Below are 23,859 nucleotides of genomic sequence, written 5' to 3'. Positions count from 1 at the left end.
TAAAGTGTGCAGACAGAATGACGGATGGTGGAGCGAGCGCAGTTTGTCTGACTAAGGAATAGCTGTCCCTGTGGATTAAACATTTTAGAAAACTCCTGCTGGATGAAATGAAAATCTGAAGGAAACATGAAGGTCCAATGATGCAGCCAGAAAGTACATTTAGAAGGAAGAGAAGGTGGAAGTGTACGGAGGAGCATTAAGGCCAGGCAGGAGTAATATTTTTGAGAGGAGGAAGATTTTTTTTTCATTATACACGTTGAGAAAAAAGTCGAAATGATGAGAACAAAGTTGAAATGTTGAGAATAATGTTGAAAAACAATGTCAAGAAAAAAGCTGAAATATGGAGAATAATGATGAAAAACAATGTTGAGTAAAAAAGTCAAAATGTTTATAAAAAAGTAGAAAATTCGCAAATAAAGTTGACAAAATTTCGAGAATAAAGTTGAAGTATGTCACACGCGCTGTTTGTAAGTCTCAAAAGGTTGACTTTATTTTTGAAATTTCTTTTCAACTTTATTCTCGAATTTTCTACTTTTTTACCGACATTATATTTTGACTTTAATTTTGACATTTTGACTTTAACCTTGACATTTCGACTTTATTCTCATCATTTTGACTTTTTTCTCTATGTGCATAATGAAAAAAAAACCTTCCTCCTCTCAAAAATACTCCTCCTGCCTGGCCCTAATCCTCTTCCATAGGACGTGACTGTTGCATACAGAAAAAAAACAGGTTAAAAAGACAGAAAATTGCACGCTGGCATCAAAGCAACACAGTCAGAAAAGCTGCAATAATTTCATTTCTGGTTTCCAGGTTGTAAATGTGGTTATTTCTGCAGGAATGTGAGCAGAGACGCTCCTGCAGGACAGTGAAATGGTTCAGATTTAGCAGAGGATGATTCTCCAGCCAGCCGACACCAGACGGTTTCCCCTGAGAAACTCCCTCACCCTCCTGCAGCATGACATCATCTGTCTGGTTTCGAGACGCTGCAGGGCGTCCACTTACAAAAGCTCGCTGTGACCTTGTGGTATCTGAAAGGTGACGAGGGGAACTCGGTGGCCTGCTGTATTTGTCTGAGAGGGAACATGAAACAAACCTTGTAACAACTGTATTTGAGGTCCCTGAGCAGCAGTTTTTCAGCTGTCAGTTGGACTTTTAAGCCGTCTGAGCAGCTGGTGTCTCTCACAGAGTTAGAGTCCCTCAAACCTCCTCACACACAGCAGCACTAACACCTGAATTATGGCCCTTTGAATTAGAAGCCAGCGTTTCTGGAAGTGCTACAACGTGTAAAAACTGTGTCAGCTGTGGGTGAAGCTATCCGCTTTTGTCTCAGACAGGAAGAAGATTCACGCTTTAATCAATGAAGAACTCACAAAGAATTATCACCCGACTTGGCCATGAACGTTACTGAGCAGGCCAGCTGGGCACAGGTCCTACAAAATGTCACTCAAATTAATAATAATAATAATAATAATAATAATATTTCATTTTATTTTTATTATCTTTTTTTATCATGGGCTGCAGTACGTGTTAATATAATGAACACGTACAGACCCAGAAGACTCAAATTGACCACAAAGAGACAGAAAAAGGACCCCAACGAGTTGCTAAGGAACTACAAAAAGACACAATATAACTACAAAAACAGGCAAAACAACTGCAAAGAGACACAAAGTGACAAAAAATCGCATAACAATCTCAAAGAGAGTAATTTTCAACACAAACCAAAGCAATAAAAGAGGCAAAATCCCCACAAAAGTCTACTTCTTGATATTGAGCTGCTACGGAGTCCCTTCTTTATGCTGCTCTTGCATTTTTACATGGAAGTAAATCACCGTGGCAACATGTATGCCGGCATCCCAGTAGCAAAAGTGGCGTGATGGGCATGTTTTGATTGGATTTTTGTCATGCCACTATGTTTTTTAAAGAAAAAAAAAATCACAAGAAATTGATTATTTTCAATATACTTCATGCTAAGTAGATTTTTTCCCTGATTATCACAGTCAGTGATTTACAGCAACACTGATTGTGACAATGCATCTAGTGGAAACTGCATGCATTTTTTTTCATTTGACAAATATGGAGAAAATTTGGTGGAAAACACTGAGCAATTCAAGTGCAAAAAATGCACCGTTGAAACCCATTCAAACTGCAATCTGCCAGCAGGACAGGACGTCCTGTCACAAACGCTGTTTCGGCACTGTTACTGCTCCACTGCTGGCTTAAAAGTGAGACAAGTGTGTTTCCCCGATTCTCCGATCGTACTTTTATACAGAACAGAGAGGCGGTATAATAGCACAATATTCCCGTCTTGAATGTGCAGTGTAAAAGGGGCTATCTGTGTGTCCTGGTTCTATGCAGGAGAGGTGGTGGGGCCTTTTGCATGTCTGTGCCCAGGGGCCCACTGTCTCCTAACACACCCATGGACTTAAACACTTTACAGAGCATTTTTAGCATCTTTTAGCTCGTTGTTTTGGTTTTCCAGCAACTTAACTGTTTTAACTCACTCTCATCATTTTTGTCGATGCTTTCCAGCAGAAGCAGACAGACGTTTTCAGCAAAAAAAGCTCAGATAAACCGACTATACGCCACCTGCTTTGCACCAAACAGCAGACAGAGAAAGTCAGCAGCCAGCTGGTGAACACAGTCGATCGTTTAGCTGCTAAAGAGACAGATATTTCCCTCCGGAGCCGGCGCAGCGTGCGTATTCATCAGGCGAAACACAACTTCAGATGAATGCTAATGAAGCAGGTAACAAGTTCATCACCACAACTTTATAAGGTCAATGTTGTGTTTAACCCTTTGAAACCTGGATTGACACCAGTTTTCTTTTGCTGCATTCACAAGCTATTTAAACATTTTAAATCCTGAATAAATTGTTTTGATTTTAAAAATGTAGGGGGAAAAGAAAAGAAACAGAAAGCAGCACAAGAATCCTAAAGCTGATCAAGGTTTCAAAGGGTTAACTGGTCAGTCATAGAGGAAAAAAAACATATTACAATAAGCTTTTTCTGCAGCGTCAGCAGGCGTTTGGACAGTGAAACAGCATGGTCACCTGGCAGCGTCTCCTCCTGACTGTTGGAATAATGTCTGAGCTCAGTCAGGGGAGTTTGTTTGAATAATTCACACTAACATTTTCCACTCTGCACAGCGAAGCCTTTTGATCAACCGGCCAAGATGTCTGCAGGAGAGTTTCACCTCCTTTCTCATGTTTGCTCGAGATTTTCCTCCTCAAAGAGGGTCCGGTCTGTGTTTGCAGTTAGCATGTTCACAGTGGGGATATCTGCAGTCTGGAAGCTGCAGAGCCAAACTGTGAATACTCTGTATTTTAATATGCATCAGATTTTTCTCTTTAATCTAACCACAGAAATCCTTTAGAATCAATTCTTTGAGTGAGATGTCTGAACTGTAATATGCAACCATTTCATTTAGATGCTTTTTCCACATCCAGCCAGAGTTTGTAGTTTGGCATCGGTGCTTAAAGAACAATAAGCAGGCGTGCCTGGAAAATGTCATTTCTAAAGGAGGTTTGTTTGCCAAGTGTGAGTGCATCGAGGACAAACTTTGTCCTGCACTCAGATGCTGCAAGCGGAAAGATTCATCTTCCTCCACTACAATCGCAATGACTCAGCAAGTTTGCCATCACCAGCAGCAGCAGCAGCAGCAGCAGCGGTCAATGAGTTTTACACACAGCCAGTGAACATTTATGCAGGTTATTTAGATTTTGTTTTCGCCCATCCTTTATTGAAACAGCTTGTGCGCAACTGATATACACAATTTTCATTGGTTCCACATTAAAGGAAATAATTACACGTAGTATGCCGTAGCTTAACCATTTGAAACCCAAGCAATTTGGCTTAATTTCTTTCAAAAACATGGGAAGAGGGCGAGGAGCAACTTAACAAGAAATGGCAAAAAAATAGCAAGAAATTAGTAAAAAAAATTACAAGAAAATCACCTGAAAATAAGCACAAATAAACCTAACAAAACCCAAACTGCAAAAAAACCAAAAGGTTTTAAGGTTTTGAAAGATATCAAATCGCTTTGCTCAGGTTTCAAAGGGTAAAAAATCTATTTTTGACTTTCAGTTTTTTCCACTTGGGCGTGTTTTTGAGCCAGACCTCCCAAATATTTGCAACATTAAAAAGTTTCAAACTGTTTACATTTTGTCTGTGACCATGGTTGCATTGCATTGTGTTGGCCTCTTGTATCGAGGTCAGCATGCTTCATAAAAGTCGACACCTTGACCCCTGAGTTATATCCACATGCTGCACTAGAGGGCTCCGTCTGAGCAAACATGACCCAGAGCGAGAGACAGGAGTGTCTGAGTGTCTCTCTGCGTCTGTACCAAAATATTTGATCTGAAAGATCTGAGAGATGCTTTATTCTGTTATCTCCATGGTCCTGTTTTTGTTTTTTTTAATTCTAGTTTGTCATTGTAGCCATAATGGAGCACATTAGACATGATTTGACATCTTGAGATAATTATTTTTAATTGAGGCCGGTTGTTGACTCTGATTTTTCGTGACTTTGTCCCAGCATCTGTCTTGATGTGGAAGGAAGTCAAATCCCTGCCAAAACAACAACAACAAAAAGGACACTAAGGACAAAGTGCAGCACATCCAGCTGCTCTAAGACTACTTCAGATAAATCACAGTAAAGGAAAGTGAAAGTTAAATCTATCATAGACAGGGAGAACTTAAAAAAAACTTTATCTACTCCCTTACACACATTGAAGTGAAATGTTACTTTTAAAACTTGTAAAACCTAGTTTTAAGCTCTTGCTGAGCTCATTTTAATGATTTTACACACTGTACATAGTTCAGTCTGTCACAAAGTCAAAGTCAAAATCAAAAATTCTTTATTGTCATTATTAAAGCACAATGGAAAAGCACAGTATCTCCTGGATACATAAAACAATACTTAAGAGATACGAGTAAATAGCAATAAACTAATTATTATTATTATTATTATTATTATTATTATTATTATTATTATTATTATTATTATTATTATTATTATTATTATTATTGCCTCTCTCCCCCTCTCCTCCCCCTCTCCTCCCCTCTCTCTTTCTCTTTCCTTTTTGCCATGATTGTATTTCATTTGTTATTTACAACATCTATTGCACATCTGTCCGTCCTGGAAGAGGGATCCCTCATCATCCTCTGCCACTCTTCCTGAGGTTTCTTCATTTTTTTCCGCGTTACAGGGTTTCTTTTTCAGGAGTTTTTCCTCATGTGATGTGAGGGTCTAAGGGCAGAGGGATGTTGTAAACTGTACAGCCCACTGAGGCAAACCATGTTTTGTGATAATGGGCTCTATAAATAAAATTGACTTGACTTGACAGAAAAATGCACTGTAGGAACTGAGCGACGCAACATGCCCGAGCGAGCAGATGTAATCTGAATATTAGCTGCTGATTTTAAATCAACTCATCATTCAAGATTCAAAGATGTGATTTAAATGTAATAAATCAACCTTCTACCTTCTTCTACCTTTTATAGCTCTAAAGTAGCAATCTGAATTCATACAGAAGCTTGTTTGTTATTGTTGACATGTCGTTGCAGGGCCCACTACCTAACGGGCCCCCTCACCCCGTGGGCCCCTATATACCTATATTACGCCCCTGGAGCAGTGCGCTGATCTGAACAGCAGGTGGCGGTACGCAGTTTGACTCGGCGGTTTACGCTCCGCTTTTCAAAACAGAGCGAAGAAGAAGAACACGGCAGCCGAGGAGCCTGATTGGAGGAGCCGCGGTGACGTCAGAGGGCTATCGCCTGGTCAGTTTTCGTCAACATGGCGGCGCTGGATGTCATTGTGGATAACTTGGTGACTCTGTGGAGGATCCCGGCCGTCAGACTCAACTTCCACTGGATTTTTGTGCTGATTTCGGTCGCGGGGTCGATCCTGAAGGAGCTGCAGCTCGTCCCGCAGACATATTTCAGCAGCAGCAGAAACGCGTTCAATGTGTGAGTAACGTCTTTGTCAGAATAATGCGGTAATGACGAGAGCTCACCTGACAGGTGAGCGCAGCCACACGAGCTGACCTGATGTCATCCGGACTCTGTTTAATGGAGTTAAAACGCTCAGGTGAAAAAGGTCACAGGTAAACTGGACCTGTGGGGCTGCAGCTGTTTGTTGTGCCCCCTCTGAGTCCGACCCAAACTCTGATGTTTTAGGATTTAATATTAAAAGCACTTATCACTTTATGGTTTTATGTCGAACCTAAGTGTGTTTTAATGTGTTTTAATTATTTTAGCACTTTTTTTTTAAACCTGAAACACATAATTCTGTTTTGAATTATTTATGTTCTTAATTTATAACTGTCATTTATCTTTTGAGCCTATCTAGTATTATTATTATTATTATTATTATTATTATTATTATTATTATTATTATTATTATTATTATTCAATTTCTTATTATTCTGTTATTTTTCAAATATTTCCTATTATTCCTTTTTTCCTCATTGTTTTCTCTCTTTTTCCCCCACTTACCCTTTTTTCATGAAGTATTTATGTCACACATTTTACATTACATGCAACATTTTTTATTATTTAAACGGTCATTTCAACACTACAACTTTGATCAGTGCACCCATACACTGGTAAATCATAGGAGTTACATAACTGATCCTTCCTCTGCCTCTCCTGAGAATGTGGATTTTATTTTATCTTTAAAAAAATTATACGGAAAATTTAAACTATTTTTAACTGGCCTAGTCCTTTTGCACCTGTGCCCTTAACAAACCGAACCACTGAGGTGAGGACTACGCATTAACAGGGGGAAGCACTATTCCCAGGAGCACACTTTGGTACAACAACGGTAAAATCACTATTATATTGTATAAAATTAAATTATTAAACAGTTCAAAACCAGACAAAAATGTGGTTTAATGAGTCGCTGTTCTCAGTCAGTATCAGTCAGCCTGGTAAATAAATGAGTATTAAGACAGTTTTGTTCCTCTGTATGTTGAAGACAGTCTGCTAGATAAGATAAATATGAATTCATCCTGAGGGAATATTATTGTGCAAAAGTAGTGCAAAGTGGGGAAAGGTACAAATATATTAACCCTAAGGGACTGCTGGGCGCATTTTACAAGCTTTTCATTCTTTTTTTATTTTTCATTTTATTTTGTCTGTGTTCATGCATATGGCATACATTTTGGAAAGATTACATATTTTTGTTTAATCTTGGGATTCGCAGCTCAGCCATTACAATAAGTCTGAAAAACACTAAACAAAATGTTTTTTCTCTTTTCATCTAAAAACAAACAACAAACAAGGATCTGCACATTGCCACTTTACAGAAGGGCTGACATCTTTAAATATTACACTGTGGAACCAGTTTAAAAAGTGATGTTTTTGCATCAGAGTGCAGATTATGTGATGAACGTCGTCACTAATCAGCTCTAATAATGAGCGTTATCTAAACACGCTGTTCCTCTTGCAGGTATTTCGTCAAAGTGTCCTGGGGTTGGACGTTGCTGCTGCTGACCCCCTTCCTCCTCCTCTCCAACTCCTCCTTCAGCAGGAGCGTGTCCTTCCTCGGTCGGCGTCTGCTGTCTCTGGCGGTGGCCACAGCCGTCTGGTACGTCTGCACCGAGACCTTCTTCTACATCGAGGACGTGACCGGCTCGTGTTATGAAACCGACACCATGGACGTCATTAACACGGAGTTCACAACCAAAACCAGCTGCAGGCGGGCCGGCCTCCACTGGCACGGCTACGACATCTCAGGACACTCCTTCATCCTGGCGTACTCTGCGCTCTTCATCGTGGAGGAAACGGCACCGATGGCGTCCCTGAAGACGGCCAGTCTCTCGGCGCTGCCCAGGACGGTCCTCAGCCTGCTGTACGTGGCCTTGAACCTGATCGTGATCGTCTGGGTGTGGATGTTCGCCTGCACCTCTGTTTACTTCCACGACCCGTCCCACAAGTTGCTCGGCACCATCTGCGCCCTGTCGGCGTGGTATCTGACGTATCGGGTTTGGTATCCGAAACCTTTGTCACCTGGACTCCCCCCTCAGCGCCACCCGAAGGAGCAGAAACAACACGCCTAAACTGCAGGTTGTTTTGTTGCTTATGTTCCACAAAACAACACACTACAGCTGATGTTTTCCGTCTCCGGGTCCAAACTGGCCGCGCTATTTTAAGCTATTTTAAGTTATTCCCTCCTCACAGAAAGGTCGTTTTGTACAGGATGGTGTTTGGCAGCTGCTGTTCCCAAAATGACTCGTGGTAATCTGAGACAAAAGCAGGACGCTGCTCTGCTGTCCGGCTTCAGCCGCTCACCTTCAGCCTCCGAGGCGCGCATGATTAACCACCGTTTGTCCCCCCGGTTTGTTGCCTTATTATAACGTTGCACTCGTGGATGAGTAATCGCAGTTTTTTGATGCCCGAGTGGAAACACTTGAATGTTTACAGCTCCAGTTGTAAAGCACTGATAACATGTATTTTTGCAGACCAATGTAAAGTAGTTCTACTTTGTTTTATAGGAAATGCCTTCAGAACAACGTCACATCAGACACGACAGCGGGCTTAAATGATGGAAAGATTTAAACGAGCTGTTACGGATGGTTTGGGGTCACTGTGACTGAGTCAACACTTTATGTAAAGTTTGCTCAGAGGACGTAGAGCTTGTAAAGCAGATAATATATTAAGATCATTTTAAAGTCTCATCGTGCACAGACTGCAGTTGAAAATTATTAAATTGCTCAAATGGCTGGAAGAATTTCCATTATTTTACATTTCGAAATATGTCCATCACAATCTCCTTGTTAGAGCCATTTTTTGGGTTATGTGTATTTGTGTTTATTTTTTTTTTGTTTGTCTGGAAGCCACAGTAGGTGGCGCTCTGCACTGTGTGGGCAGGAATGATTAAATAGAGCAAGACGTAATTACTCAGCAGGTGTGCTGCTGAATGAGAGAGCAAACAGTTTTTGACTGCCACGCCACGTCACGTCGGATCGTGGTCGTCGACTTTATTTATGCGTTGTGGCAAATATGTGAGCCCTTTTGTTTGTATGTGCAGTTCAATTATCGGCGCATTGTGTCAAGAGCGTTTATAAATAAATGTGGATGATTACAAGAAGTGTTGGATTCATTGGACCCGGAAGACGACGGACGCGTCAATTATCAGTCTCAGCAGGTAGCAGCAGCCCCTCAGTGGCTTAGGTTCGTTTTGTTGTTTTTGTTAAGAACAAGTCACTATAATTAAGTCAAAAAAACTTCGCTTCAGTTAGTCTAGTTAGTCGCGGAAAGGCTACCGCACGGAGGCAGAGCCAACGCTGGAGCTAACGCCGGAGCTAACGCCGGAGCTAACGCCGGAGCTAATGCCGGTCGAGCCGCATGGAAGACGCCAACAACAGCTGTGTTTCCCGGAGTGACACCGATCATCATCAGCTGATTCATCCCGCCACCGGTCCATCTTACGGGCGCCCACGCTTGCATTACAGGTATGAGCAGTAAGCGCTACCAGCTTATGGCCATAATAAAAATAAATTAAGTGTGCACACGATTTTGCGAAGCGTAATCCCAATGCATTGGTCGCTAAAATAACAATGACGATCATCATAAAACGAACCTTTCTCATCGAAAGTGCATATTGATTTTATTATGGGAAAATAAAAAAAAAAAAAAAAAAGACATGATGGACGGTAAATCTGATGATCCGTTGCTCAAAATGACTGTCACTGCTTCTAGTGAAGTGGGAAATTAAAATGAAGCACTGTTGGGTAAAGGTAAAAGAACTGTTAAATTGACCCACAAGGCTTATGTTGAAAAATGTGAAAGGTTGCAAAATGTAAGAAAGATAAACTACACAAGGTAAAAAATTTAAGAAAGGTAACTGAAGATCATATGCTTGAAATTAATGTTGCAGAGGTTAAAGGTGCACTGGAAAAAATTATTTGTTTGTGTGAAGAAGCAAAAATTGCTCATGATTCTCTGGTGCCTTTAATGTCCACTGAAGAAAGTGAGAAACAGAATGTGGTTTGCTGCAAAAATGTTGGTTGAAATGGTTTCATTGACGATGTTAAACAGTGGTTGAGAAATAATGAAAATGGTGGTGATGTGGTTGATGATGTTCATCCTGATGATAGTATATCAAATGTTGCCAGTAAACGTTCTCACCAAAAAAGCATATGCAGTGGTAAAAGCAGCAAACAAAAGTGGTCACATAACAGCTTCTACTGCATTAAAATCGAGGCAGAAAAGGCTGCCCTTCTTGCTCGATCTGCAGTAGTTAAGAAAAAACATGCTTTGGAGAAGCAAGAAGCAGAACTAAGGAGACAAAGAGAGCAGCTTGAGCTTGATGCTGAAATTGCTGCATCCACAGCAAAGCTAGCAGTTTTGGAAACTGTTTCAGAATGTTCACGCAATCTCAAGCATCCAATGGAATGAATTCATATCTACAAAGGAAAAAAGGAACAAAACACAACTTTTCAAAGAACTCAATTCTGCAGCAAAGTCATATGAACCTTGGACAGGGACTGCATAAGTTGCAAACCGATTTCAGCACTTCATAAGGACTCAAGTGCACAGAACACACACACTGTGGAAAAAGGGCAGGAGTGCATCCCTGGATCAGGGCAGGAGTACAGGAAAACAACAGAAACGAATGGAACAACACAATGTGGAGATGCACAACATCAGATTCTTCATTTGCCAGTAAATAATGAGCAGACTGCATCAGTTGAGCAGACGCAGTTGCTTTCTGCACAAATGCATGGAGATCTATGCACCATAATGCATAAACAGAATGAAATAACAGCAGCTCTTGTTCAACAACAACGCCTACTGTCCTTACCATCTCGAGACATTCCTGTATTCGACGGTAAGATCCTCTCCAGTACAGAAACTTCATCAGAGCTTTTGAGCATGAGTGGAAGCAAAAAGCTAACAAAGCTGACTGTCTTTATTTTTTGGAACAGTTTACAAAGGGTCAGCCTAGAGAATTGGTGAGGAGCTGTCAGCATATGATTCGGATAGAGGCTATCAACTGGCTAAAGAACTTCATGTGAACACTTTGGAAATGAATACAGGATTGCTGCAGCTTACATAGAGAAGGCTCTGGCTTGGCCTACAGTGAAATCAGAAGATGTGAAATCACTTCAGGCTTTTTTCTCTGTTTTATGCGTGATTTGCAACGTGATGGAGGAGTCACTACATGCAAGAACTAGACATGCCAACTAACATGAGAGCAATTATGACAAAGTTGCCATTTTTAAATATAGGGAGAAATGGAGGACAAATGCACATGAAATCTTGGAGAGGTGCAATGAAGAGCTGAAAGACCTTGTTTCTTTCCTTGAACGCGTCAAGTTAAGATCATTTCTGATCCACTCTTTGGGGACATCCAGGACACAAGTGTTTCACCTACATCAAGGAGTGTAAGCAAGTTCAAGTCTCAGCCCAAATTTAGCAGAGTCAGAGGTAACAGCTTTGCTCACTACATTACTGTTGTGGATACAGCAGAAGGTTCACACTCAGACCCACAGAGAGGCAAGACTCAATGGAAAGGTCTGAGAAAGCATGCCTGTTGTTCCCAGTCGCATACATTGGAGGAATGTCCAAAGCTGAAAAAGAAAGAAACATCGACAAAATTACTTTTCTAAAGGAAAGAGGATGTGTTTTGGCTGCTTGTGTAGTGGACACATGAGTAAGGATTGCGACAGGCGCCTGACTTGCAAAGAGTGTGGTCGCAATCATCCCACTGTGCTTCATATTTCTGAAAGGCTAAGAACCAGCACAGAAGGTGAACACTCTAAAGAAACAGTTAATGTTAAACCACCCTTTTCAGAAACTTGTGGTCACATTAGGCCGGAAAGGAGGATAGCATTTTGTCCATTCTGCCAATCCAGGTTAAATCCATCAAGGAGACAAAATAATACAAACCTATGCATTTCTGGATCCCGCAGTACAGCTACGTTTTGTTCAGAGCACCTGATGCAAAGGTTGAACATTGATGGTAGAAGAACCAATTTCCTTTGCGCACCATGGGCATGAAAAAAGTTGTTGTCACTCACGCTTTGAATGGTTTGGAGGTGGCTGGCCTTGACAGTAACCACTTTTACAGTCTTCCAGAAGTTCTCACACAAAGAAAAATGCCTGTGACCCTAACAACATTGTCACAGGAAGAATTGGCAAAGTGGTCGATTCTCTCTAATCGTCCGCATCCCCTGCATAGACGCCCAATGTTGACATGTTGATTGGTACCAACGTCCCTAAGGTATTGGAACCCTGGGAAGTTGTCAACAGCCAAGGAATGGCCCGTATGCAGTAAGAACTGTACTTGGTTGGGTTGTTAATGGTCCCTTCAGATGGAGAGCACAGTAACCCTAAAGCAAGGTTCTCAGTGGCTGCCGTCAATAGGATTTCTGTGTAAGCTGGAGGAGTTGTTGAACAACCAGTACAATCATGACTTCAATGAAAGAAGTACAGAGGAAAAGGGATGTCGAGAGAAGACATCAGATTCTTAAAGATTATGGATGAGTCAGCACAGTTTCAGGATGGCCATTACAGCTTAAAAATGCCCTTCAGAAAAGAACAGCTTACTCTTCCTAATAATCTTTCAATGGTCAAGCAAAGGTTGTTTGGATTAAAGGGGAAGTTCAGAAAGGATGAACTGTTTCACCAGGAATACACCAACTTCTTCACTGATGTTATACGGAAAGGCTATGCAGAGAAAGTGCCTCAACATCAATTGGATGGAGAAATTGGAAAGGTTTGGTATATTCCCCATCATGGTGTGCGTCCATCCCAGAAAGGGTACTTTATGTGTTGTCTTTGATTGTTCAGCTGAGTTTAAAGGAGCCTCACTCAACAGCCAGCTTCTTCAAGGCCCGAACCTGACCAGTTAAGCTGCTGGAGTCTCGGCCAGATTCAGGCAGGAGCCAGTAGCGTTCATGGGAGACATTCAGTCTATGTTCTACCAGGTTAAAGTGGTCAAGAGGACAAAGACTTCCTTCGCTTCTTGTGGTGGTCTGATGGTAACGGTGAGCAAGGAGATTGTGGAGTATCGAATGTCAGTCCATTTGTTTGGTGCCGCCTCATCTCCAAGTTGTGCCAGTTACGCACTTAGGAAGACAGCAGAAGACAATCAAGCTCACTTTTCATCAGAAGTGGTGAAAACAGTCAAGCTTAAATTTTTATGTTGATGACTGTTTGAAGAGCCTGCCTCAGAAGAGGAAGCGGTTGTGATGGTTAAAGCTCTCAGTGACCTCTGCCTAAAGGGAGGTTTCACTTTGACAAAGTGGATCAGTAACAGCCGGACAGTGCTGCAAAACATTGAAGAGGAACACAGAGCTAAAGACTGGAAAGAGCTGGATCTGGAAAGAGATGAGCTTCCAGTGAGAGCCTGGACTACAGTGGTGCGTGGAGTTGGATACGTTCAAGTTCAAAATGATGGTGAAAGAGCAACCGCAGAGCAGAAGAGGATTGTTGTCGATAATCTGTTCCGCTTATGATCCCTCAGTTTTTGCACCAGTGACACTGTCAGCAAAGGTTATGCTGCAAGAGCTCTGGTCGGAGATGCTTGTGGATGGACGACAACATACCTGCAGACATTAGCCATCAGCGGACAGGATGGTTGGAGGATCTGAAAGGGTTGTCTTCATTCAAAGTTGAGAGATGTATCAAGCCCAAGCACTTTGGACAGGCCATTGTGCGCAGCTGCATAACTTTTCAGGACGCCAGTGAAGATGGTTTTGGCACTGTCACCTACCTCAGAATCGAAACAGCAAGAGCGAGGTCCATGTCTCCTTCTTGTTGGGAAAAGCGAGAGTTACCCCTGAAACAGATAACTATTCCTCGTCTGAGCTTACAGCTGCTGTCCTAGCTGTTCGGAGTTGATCAGATGTTGAGAGCAGAATTGAGCTGCCATTGGATCAGTCAACTTTCTGGATGGACAGTACTTCAGTGCTAAAGGACATAAAAAATGAGGACATGACGCTTTCCACACATTTGTGGCGAATCGGTGTCAACCATCAGAGATTCAACTCATGTCTCTCAGTGGAGGTACATCAATACCAAAGACAACCCTGCTGATTATGCCTCTAGAGGTATGAAGGTTGGAGATCTGCTGAATGGTGGGAGCTGGATCAAGGCCCAAGGTTTCTCTTCGACCCAGAAAAGGATTGGCCTGCAGACATCACAGAGGCCACACTTTCAGTTGATGATGTAGAGGTCAAAAGGGATGCCACGGTAAACACAGTCATCACTCAGAACTCTTCTAATGCTACAGACCAGCTTCTATCATACTTTTCAGATTGGAGGAAACTTAAGGTGGCAGTTGCATGGTTTCACAAATGGAAGAGGATCCTTCTGCAATTGAGTCAAAAGAGAAAGAAATTGCATGCTCTTGAGTTCAACAGAAAGGATGCAGATGGGTCACATGTGTCACTGGAGATGGAGAGGGCTAAAAAGCAATGTGTCAAATCTTGTCAGCTGAGAATCTTTGGATGCTGAAGTTTCCATCATTCGCTATTGTCAGCAGAAAAGGTTCAAGGTGGAGATTGCTGCCTCATCAGCTGGAAAATCTGTGCCAAGAGACAGTTCTATTTACAAACTGGACCCATGTCTGAGGATGGACTTGTAAGAGTTGGAGGCAAGTTTGAGTAAGGCAGCTCTACCAGAAGAGACAAAGCATCCACTCATCTTGTCAAAAGATCAACACATCTCCACACTCATATTAAGACACATACACCAACAAGTTGGCCATGGTGAAGAAATCACACCTTGTCAAGATTACGAAAGAAGTTCTGGATAACAAGTGCCACTTCAGCTGTGAGAAAATCATATCACAGTGCAGCTTCTGCAGACGATACAAAAGGGAAGTTGGGTGAGCAAAAGATGGCGGATTTCTACCAAAGGAAAGGTTCTTCCTGATCTCCCTCCTTCACGAATGCGGGAGTAGATTACTTTGGGCCTTGGAGGTGAAGAGAGTCGAGGTTTGTGTCGCTTATGGTGTCATCTTTTTATTTCCTGTTTGGCCAGCAGAGCTGTTCATTTGGAAGTAGCTCCATCCTTGGATACTGACGCATGTATTAATGCCTCACAAGGTTCATCAGTCAAGAGGACAAGTGTCATCTATGCTACTCAGATAATGGTACCGAACTTTGTTGGAGCCAAGAAAGAGCTGAGAGAAGCACTTGCATCTTTAAATCACGGCCAGATACAGAGAGACTTGTGCAAGATGGGATCCAGTGGAACTTAATCCACCTGCAGCATCACATCATGGTGGTGTTTGGGAGCGTGTCATTTGTATGGTAAGGAAAGTTCTCACCTCTGTGTTACATCTTCAAACACTGGATGATGATGACTACACCGCTTTTGTAAAGCGAGGTTGAGGCTATTTTGAATGGACGCCCCTCACTAAGTTTTCAGATGATCCAACTGATCTTGAATCACTCACCCAAATCACATTCTCTGATGAAAGGGAAACCAGTCTTATCACCTGGACTGTTTAACAAAGATGATATGTACTTGAAGAGGAGATGGCGACAAGTCCAATATATTATGGATTTGTTTTGGAAAGATGGGGTACAGGAGTACCTCCTTTGCTCCAAGAACGGCAAAATGGGAATCACAAAATTAGAAATTTTGTTCCTGGAGACATTGTTGTTGTTATGGATTCTGCTGCTCGTGGATCCTGGCCTCTTGGCAGAGTTTTGGAAACTTTCCGACAAGAAAGGTCTAGCACGCCCAGTCGCCTCCAGACGAAGGCAAATATCTTGGAAAGACCTGTCACAAAGCTGTGCCTATTACAGGAAGCTGCAAGTTGTTAGTGTTGACTTTATGGTGACCTCTGAGTCAAACCAGGTTGTTGGTGCACAATATTGGGTATTATTTGGTACATTTTTTTGTATGTTATTGGGATAATGGCTCTGTAATTAAATTTTGAAGGTAATTGTAATGTCAGCTGTCATTTACAATTAGGGGCCGGCGTGTTAGAGCCATTTTTTGGGTTATGTGTATTTGTGTTTATTTTTTTTTTGTTTGTCTGGAAGCCACAGTAGGTGGCGCTCTGCACTGTGTGGGCAGGAATGATTAAATAGAGCAAGACGTAATTACTCAGCAGGTGTGCTGCTGAATGAGAGAGCAAACAGTTTTTTGACCGTCACGTCACGTCACGTCACGTCGGATCGTGGTCGTCGACTTTATTTATGCGTTGTGGCAAATATGTGAGCCCTTTTGTTTGTATGTGCAGTTCAATTATCGGCGCATTGTGTCAAGAGCGTTTATAAATAAATGTGGATGATTACAAGAAGTGTTGGATTCATTGGACCCGGAAGACGACGGACGCGTCAATTATCAGTCTCAGCAGGTAGCAGCAGCCCCTCAGTGGCTTAGGTTCGTTTTGTTGTTTTTGTTAAGAACAAGTCACTATACTCCTAATGCCCAAAGTTACTAGAGGCAATAGTAAAAAACCCAAATCTGTTCATTTTAAAGTCACATAGTACAAAGAAAGGCAACAAATCCTCACAACTGTAAAAGAGGAAGGAATCAGAGAGCTTTTAAGGTTAAAAAATAACCGATTATTAAAACAGTTGCATGTATTTTTTTGTGGTGATGGAATAATCAGTTAGTTGCTTCAGGTGTCATTTAATTCATTGTCAGCAACACCATGAAAAGACCGAAAATAGACGGATTCTACCAACAAGTACTGTCAAATATTGACAAAACTTTATTTATCTTAGTCCTCTGTTCTAAAGAGCTCTATTGTTTCCCAAAAAAAAAGACAATATATTGATATCAGTATTGGTTATCGGTCAAATTATTTGTGAAACATCAGCATATCGGTAAACTGAGATTATTTTAACAGCCTTGTTAAATCATCCTAAAACACTTTTCATTCAAACACAAAATACATTTCAACTAAACAATCTAATTTCGTCTTTCCACTGCTCCAACAATCACCAACCTGTTACGTTATCCCCACCGCTCACAGTCACCATCTTTCTCAGCTCAGCTGCCTGTGACGCCAGTGCAGACTGATCTCTGGTGGTGTATGCTGTGCACTACAATACATTGCAATATTACAGCATTTCCATATCAGTTTAATAGAAAGACGCACGTCTGTTTTTGATGGTATTAATAATCATACTGTCAGGGTTTCTAAATACCATCGTAACAACTTTAAAAACCTTTGAAGCCTAATGGATGCCGAAATGTGTTTTCAGTCCCACACGCACCCTCCTGATGCCATAAATACTAGTTTACAAAACTGTATTATTGTGCATGTGAAAATAGTCCAACAAATGCTCTATTTCCTCCTGTTTGAGTAATGTTTGCTAAAAACGTCCAGCTGCCAAGTAATTAAGTTGATTAAAAAAATTTAAAGTTTATTTGTTTTTAAAAATGTACGTCCTCAGTAGAAACAGAAGGCTTGAGTGCCAAAGACAGGAGGAAAGCTGTTAAGAATTAAAAGATGGATAGATATTTGTTGGTTTTGGTCTTTTCATGAAATTTGTTGACAGATCACATAACGCCAGCCACATTCTGTAATAGGGGATTTTGGGAAACTTGGGTGTATATAAATCATATTGCTAAGAGTGTTAATTTACAATGTCACAAGCAAACGACTGTTTTCTAGCTCTGATGTGTGGATTTTTATAATGTGTGAAGAACATTATTGCAAGCTCAGTGCAGGTAACACGATGGTGGTTTCTGGTTTAGAAAAAACAAAATTAAAAAACAGGATCTGTGTATTCCATTTTCATTATTTATTTGTCATTGATGGCAACTGAATAAATTAAGGCTTATGAACAAACATCATAAAAAGCACCATAAATAAATGCATATATATAGAAATATAAAAAATAAAAAGTAAAAAATAAAAAAATACTATAGTGAAATATAATGGCCACAAATCACAACTAGGATTTCTCGACTCAAAACTCTTTGCGTGTGTTCAAAGAAGTACAGATCGGACCCGTCGGGTAGCGCGATCTCAGTCCGGAGAAGCGGTGGAGTCGTAACAGGTGTGCTCGCAGTGATCGAAAAGCGTTCGCAGTGATCGGCTGGTTATGAAGTTTCTTGACGTTTCCCTCCCAAAGCATTTGTCAGTTAAAATAAGTAAATGTCTGAGGATCAAAAAAGTCAACAAAAATAGCTAATTTTATGACTAAATTGTATCAGTAAATAGTATTTTACACCTTTGCGTGTCCTGCTTGCTTCAAAACTTTGAAAAAAATCCATACATATTTTGTTTTAATCTTCTCTTTTGTGCGATTTACGTCACTGCTGCTCATGCAACAACAGTTTGAAATAACCTCCCCGTTTCCTTAAATCTGTATGGCTATACTGCACTCTCAAAACATGAAACTGGACACAATGAACTACATCTTCTACACTTATTCTCTGCATGAAAAATCAAATTTCTTATCAGATGTGACACAGCAAGGAGATGCTGCTATTAAAGGAGCATTGATCGTCGTCTTTGGTTCAACGTTTTCTGCCACAGATGCAGCTAATCAGGAGAATACAGGGAGAATCTAACTGAAAAAATAAAAACCTTCATTATCCGAGGCTTGTACAGAAGCTGTACTGTGAGTCCTTAACTGCAAGAAAAGTCTGTATAACCAGCCTTAAAACCAAAAGCAGCTTACAACTCCAGCCACATAATGAGTTAAAACATAAAGAGCGCGCGGTTCAGGAGCAGAATTATAAACCCCGGAGGTCTGACGAAGAAAAAAAAAAGCAGAAAAAGGCTCCCATTAGGGGTGAACAGAGCGTGGAGCGAGAAAAGTACACTGCATCAACAAACAACGAGACAGCTGGCGAGGCTCGCCGGGGGGAAGGCTTTTTCTTTTCCCCGCCTCTTTTAAAGCCTTTAGATGAGTCAGCTTTTCCTCCTCTGTTCCCCTCATTTTAACCTTTGAGCTCATTAAAAATTCAAATAAATGCGACAATGTATAATTAAAAATATCTTGTCTGTAAAAACAATCTTGCATCTGTCAGGAGGAGTCAGCGACAAACCAACAGCAGTAAAATCCTTTTGCTCAGTATTGCTGAGAGGCCATCTGCACAGCGCAGGTGCTTCAAAGGTTACAATTAGCCAAAAAACACAAAACATTTAGTGGTTCAAATGTTTGGTAGCCATCATAAATTCTGCCTCTGGGCAGTGTCCGTCCGTCACGAAACGCTTACACAATAAGAAAGAACCCATGCAATGAAATATACATCCTAAACCTAATGCAACACTATTGTGCCGTAGATGCAGAATTTACAATTTTACTACCAGTTCAGCCAAAGTGTAACTTTTCAAACACCCAAAGTTTTTGTAACGTCTGAACTCCTGCAAAGAGAGTGACAGTGGACCAGTGTGTGCTGTGTGATCTGTGGTGCTCTAAATAAACTGACTCTTGAGTGTGTCTCTGTGTTAGTGTGTGTGCATGTTTAATTGTGTGTACAGTCAGTTGAAAGAATAGTTTGACATTTTTTTGTAAAAGTACTCACATTTTTTGCAGAGAGTTAGATGAGAAGATTGATGCCACCCTCGTGTCTGCTTGTTAAATTTGATGCAGCAGATTGTTAGCGTAGCGTTAAGACCGGAAAAGGTTTGAGCCAAATTTTCTGTAGTACAATTACTTTAAAGTCACAGTGCAGCACTGAGCATCTGCTTTTCTTAAAAACATACAAAGCATGGAGATTTTTCACAGCAAACATTTTGGCTTGTCACAGCAGGAAAAGCACAGGTGAAACTGATGACACTAACGATGGCTCACTTCCATTAAGTGTGCCAGCATGAACAACACCAGGACCTCCCCTAAATGGAATGCAGCCACCGTTAATGTTATTAAACACACCTGTGATTCTCCCACCATCATTTTCACAGAAAGTATTCAAAGCCCTTCACTTTTCTCACATTTGTTTTGTGTTGCAGCTTTATGTTAACCGTTTGAAACCTGAGCAATTTACTTGTTTTTTTTAACAACAAGCAATGAGCAACTTAAAAAATGACCACAAAATGAACAAGAGATTATTAAAAAGTTACAAGGACAGAAAAAGTAGAGAAGAGAAAAAAAAGAAAATGAACTGAAAAAAAATCAAAAAAAAAAAAAAAATCTGAGAATTACAATAATTATAAATATAATTTTGGTGGTATTTTTCCTTTTTTATTTTTTATTTCTAATGATTCTCTTTTTTATGGCAATTTTTTTTACGTAATTTTGGGTTTTTTTGCAATTTGCAGGACATCTCGTCAAGTTGCACAGAAACACAGAAAGCAAGCAATGAACAATTTCAAAAATTAACAAGAAAAAGAGTTACAAGAAAAGAATAAAACAACAGGGAAAGATCTGAAAAAAGCATAAATAAATAAATATTAATAAATAAATATAAAATTTTCTAATAATTCTCTTTTTTTTGGCTAATTTTATAAATAATTTTGTTGCCACCTTTTACTTATTTTTTTGCAGTTTGCAGGCCATTACTTGTCAGGTTGCTGATTGCCTTTTTTTAATGTTTCTGAAAGACACCAAACCAATTTGCTCAGTGTTTCAAAGGTTTAAATGCTTGTGAAAGACCTCTGATTGCTACAGAAACTGATGTCGATCCACATCCCAAAGGGTTAAAATCAATCTACACAGTTTTAGGAAGCCAGTCACTGTTGATTCAGTGTTGGTGTGGGTTTAATGAAACCGTGTGGGATGTTAAATGCTACTGCCTAATTTAATTGCCCCCCAAAAAACAAACAAAAAAAAAAAAAACACTGCAACTTGCTGCACTTTTTGTTTTAGGAGAGCTGCCATGAAATCAGACATTTTAGGTCGCTACAATCCCAAAAACCCCACACAAAATCCTGGAGGAACTGCTAAACTAACCCTCTCCTGACTGTTGCTTCATATTTAGAGGACAGACATGAGAGCGCCATCAATCAAAACATCCAAGTCTCTGCAAGAAAGTGAATAGGCAAATTCCCCAAAACTTCAAACTATTCCCTTAAAGTTTGCCTCCATACTTTCATCACCTCACGTGGCAGTTTCTGGCAGCGCAGCACTTATCAGAAAGTATTTGTCATGTAACATTTCCTGCGGTTTTACAGTTAAACCTCAGGCTGATGGAGGAGTGAAGAGCAGGTATGAGTAATGACTATAATAGTGGCATGCGAAGGTCAGTTAACCCCTGTTGGTGTTACTGTGTTTAACATTTTGTCTGGGTTTCTTTAAGTTTTTCAGTGTAAGAAGACCCGTTGCATGCCTCCAACAAAAGTTAAACAAAGACTTGCCGGCCGCAAGTTGGCAGAAATTAAAGTCGATGAAGGCCTTGATTACCAGAAAATGTGCTGTCAAGAATTTCTTATTATGGAATGTTTTTATATTCTTTGTTCACCCAGGTAAGTAATAGTGTTCTCTATATAGATTCATTATGTTTTCCTGCAGTCATAAAACATTACAGAAAAGTTGAAACATCACACAAATACACAGACATTTAACACAACAAGAGGGCATTCACTACATGTATTTCTTTTTTAAATACCAGTAGGCAAAGTAGCCCATCCCTCCCAGCGAGCCCATGAGAAAAGAGGCCCCGAAGAAGGACGGCGGCTTCTTTTTTACCATCCGGAAGGCGTTGGGTAGGACCGCCGACAGAAGGGTCGTGTGGATGTCGCCCAAGACCTTGCGGAAAGCGTAGCGTTTTTGCACACGCACAAAAAAGGACTGCAGGTTGGGTCGGCTGCCGTCCTCCCAGTATTTCTTAGAAAGTCCCAAGAACTTGAGCCTGTGCAACAAGGCTCCGAGGCAGACGTCAGCTAGCGTAAATTCAGGTCCACATAGCCACAACTCACACTTCTGACCTGTAAGGGGAGGGAAAATTTCATTAAGAAAACATTATCGGAGGTATTTGTTTTGGTGCCATTACGATGGAGGATAATAATGATTCAGACGAACCTTGATACTCTAGTTTTCTTTTCTCCAGCTCGGCCTCCACTTGATCTAGAACCATGGCTAACTCCCCCAGAATTTTCTTCAGGTAGTTCACATTATCATGGTCCAAGATTTTCGCCTGATAATGATTCAAAAAAATGATTAAAAGTACTTCAATCCCGAGAGCAGTGGAGGAATGTAACACTCAAGTACTGTACTTAAAGGCCCAGTGTGTAAGATTTAGGGGGATTTAGTGGCATCTAGGGGTGAACTGAAGATTACAGCCAGCTGAAACTTCTCCCACTTCAAATTCCCTCAGTGTTTGTTGTTCAGGAGATTTTTATCGGGAGCTGAATTATCCACAGAGGTCTCTCTCTCTCTTTTTTTTTAAGTATATCTTGAACATTATTCTAAACTTAAAAAAAATACAATTGCATTTAGTTACCTTCGCATAAATTAATGAATTGCTGAAATAGGCCGATTGTTTATTTTATTTTATATGTTTAAAAAATAAAATTAAACAGCCCTTAAAATCAAGAAGGCCTCACGATCACCTGGGAAGCTTTGGCAACCCATAGTTGGAAACCAGTGGAGAATGAAACGTGTTGTTGCGGTCCAGCCCAAAATTCATGTTGCCATATGTTAAAATGCAGAATAATGTTACACACAGCAGAGGGGAGCTGCTTTCTCTAGCGCTGTACCCGCTGACCATACACACATCCTCCCTCTGCAGCAAGAGCCATATTTCGCAAAACTGCAATGGAAACACTTTTCTCAATTATATACCTCATATGATGTGCAACACCAGGTGGCGATAAAGCAACTTTATAGATACCAACCGCCAGTAAAACCCAAAGAATTAGAAAATGTACAACAAAGTCACATGACGTTCTACAAAACATGACTCGGTATGTGTGGACGGAGGAAGAGACCGAGATCTTCTCAACTCTGATACAAGACAAAGAAATCACGGCGATTTGCTTTATTGAGTAGCTACACCAGAGATAAATCTGCCAACACTTTGGACATCGGTCGCCATGGTTACTGGAATGTAATTTTGGATGTTATGTTAACATCGCAAGAGAGGTCGCATAATATCACTCAATGGAAACGCAGTCATCTCGCAATTGTGTTTTATCGAAATTTAAAATATATTGCTTACGTTTTTCGCAAATCTATAACAGAAACGCACTCGCTCACTCAGTTTCGAGTTTATAGGGCTGGCCTCTCATGCTGCGGTCGAGCCAAAAACACTTAGAGTCTACAGCGACTGAACCATCTTTATGAGGCACTTGAGCTCAGTGCTAACGTCAGCATGCTGATATGTTCTCGATAACAATGCTGATGTTTAGCAGACAGAATGTTTACCATCCATGGGACGTGCTCCAATGTGTCCCCAAAGCAGTTTGGTTGAGATATTTCAGTCATAAAACCAACCAACCAATCGACACACACATCAGTAGTGTGGCTGAAAAACACAAACTAATCTCTGCCTCGTCGATTCAAGACCTCACATCTTTGCAACACTGGTGAAACAGCTGCGTCTGACGCAAACGCCCGGGTATTTTCTGCAGGGAATATAAGCTGTATTTAGGTCAAAGGTTCAGTGTTGCAGGGTTTTCATGTTGCAAAGCGTCTCCTTTTCTTTCTTTTTTTTTGGCTCTTCAGTTGTGTAATGAGGGAATACTGCTGAAAGCTGTTAATGATGAAATGCCCCTAAAACCACAAACTTGGAAAGTTCAATTATCAGTCAAAGTGTTGGACCGTTACAAAGGTAAGGGTGACTTTTAGTAGGTTTGTCTATCACAAGCTTTCACACTGATATCTCCTGCATTGTATGTCTGTGCCTCTTCATATAGCTCATAGGTCTGAAATATTTCCAGGTGAAAATTAACAATATCTAAATCCCTGATTGGGCTAAATTAATGGACTTAAATATTAAAGATTTTTTCCTAGAAAATAATATTACAGGCGGTCCTTATTAT

The 23,859-nt window shown here is 40.7% G+C and overlaps 2 protein-coding genes across 4 annotated transcripts in view; one reads left to right on the top strand and one right to left on the bottom strand.

The window, feature by feature from the left end:
* The first annotated feature begins 5,759 nt into the window (after positions 1-5,759).
* On the top strand, positions 5,760-8,812 carry fitm2 (fat storage inducing transmembrane protein 2). The gene is made up of 2 exons (XM_042491360.2): positions 5,760-5,972; positions 7,456-8,812. The coding sequence occupies exons 1-2, from the start codon at positions 5,800-5,802 to the stop codon at positions 8,063-8,065; spliced, it is 783 nt and encodes a 260-aa protein (XP_042347294.2). The 5' UTR covers positions 5,760-5,799; the 3' UTR covers positions 8,066-8,812.
* Positions 8,813-17,721: 8,909 nt separating this feature from the next.
* gdap1l1 (ganglioside induced differentiation associated protein 1-like 1) overlaps positions 17,722-23,859 on the bottom strand; it is a 44,950-nt gene continuing 38,812 nt past the window's right edge. For all 3 annotated transcript variants that reach the window (XM_088081751.1, XM_088081752.1, XM_088081750.1), the window contains 2 exons: positions 21,899-22,013; positions 17,722-21,804 (listed from right to left, as the gene is read on the bottom strand). In XM_088081751.1, coding sequence (XP_087937877.1) covers positions 21,461-21,804; positions 21,899-22,013 — 459 coding nt within the window. In that variant the 3' untranslated portion in view covers positions 17,722-21,460. The remainder of the gene's footprint in view (positions 21,805-21,898; positions 22,014-23,859) is intronic.

The sequence above is a fragment of the Plectropomus leopardus genome, chromosome 9 (genome assembly GCF_026936395.1).
Source record: "Plectropomus leopardus strain MGB_pleo_1.0 chromosome 9, ASM2693639v1, whole genome shotgun sequence".
Lineage (NCBI taxonomy): Eukaryota > Metazoa > Chordata > Actinopteri > Perciformes > Serranidae > Plectropomus > Plectropomus leopardus.
Note: the sequence above shows the minus strand (reverse complement) of the source record. Positions and strands in the feature narration are given on the sequence as shown.

Excerpts from the sequence above, each read along its gene's own strand:
- fitm2 (XM_042491360.2), top strand. The coding sequence starts at position 5,800 with ATGGCGGCGCTGGATGTCATTGTGGATAACTTGGTGACTCTGTGGAGG. Across the intron at positions 5,973-7,455 it reads AGCAGAAACGCGTTCAATGT|GTATTTCGTCAAAGTGTCCT; the intron begins GTGAGTAACGTC and ends TTCCTCTTGCAG.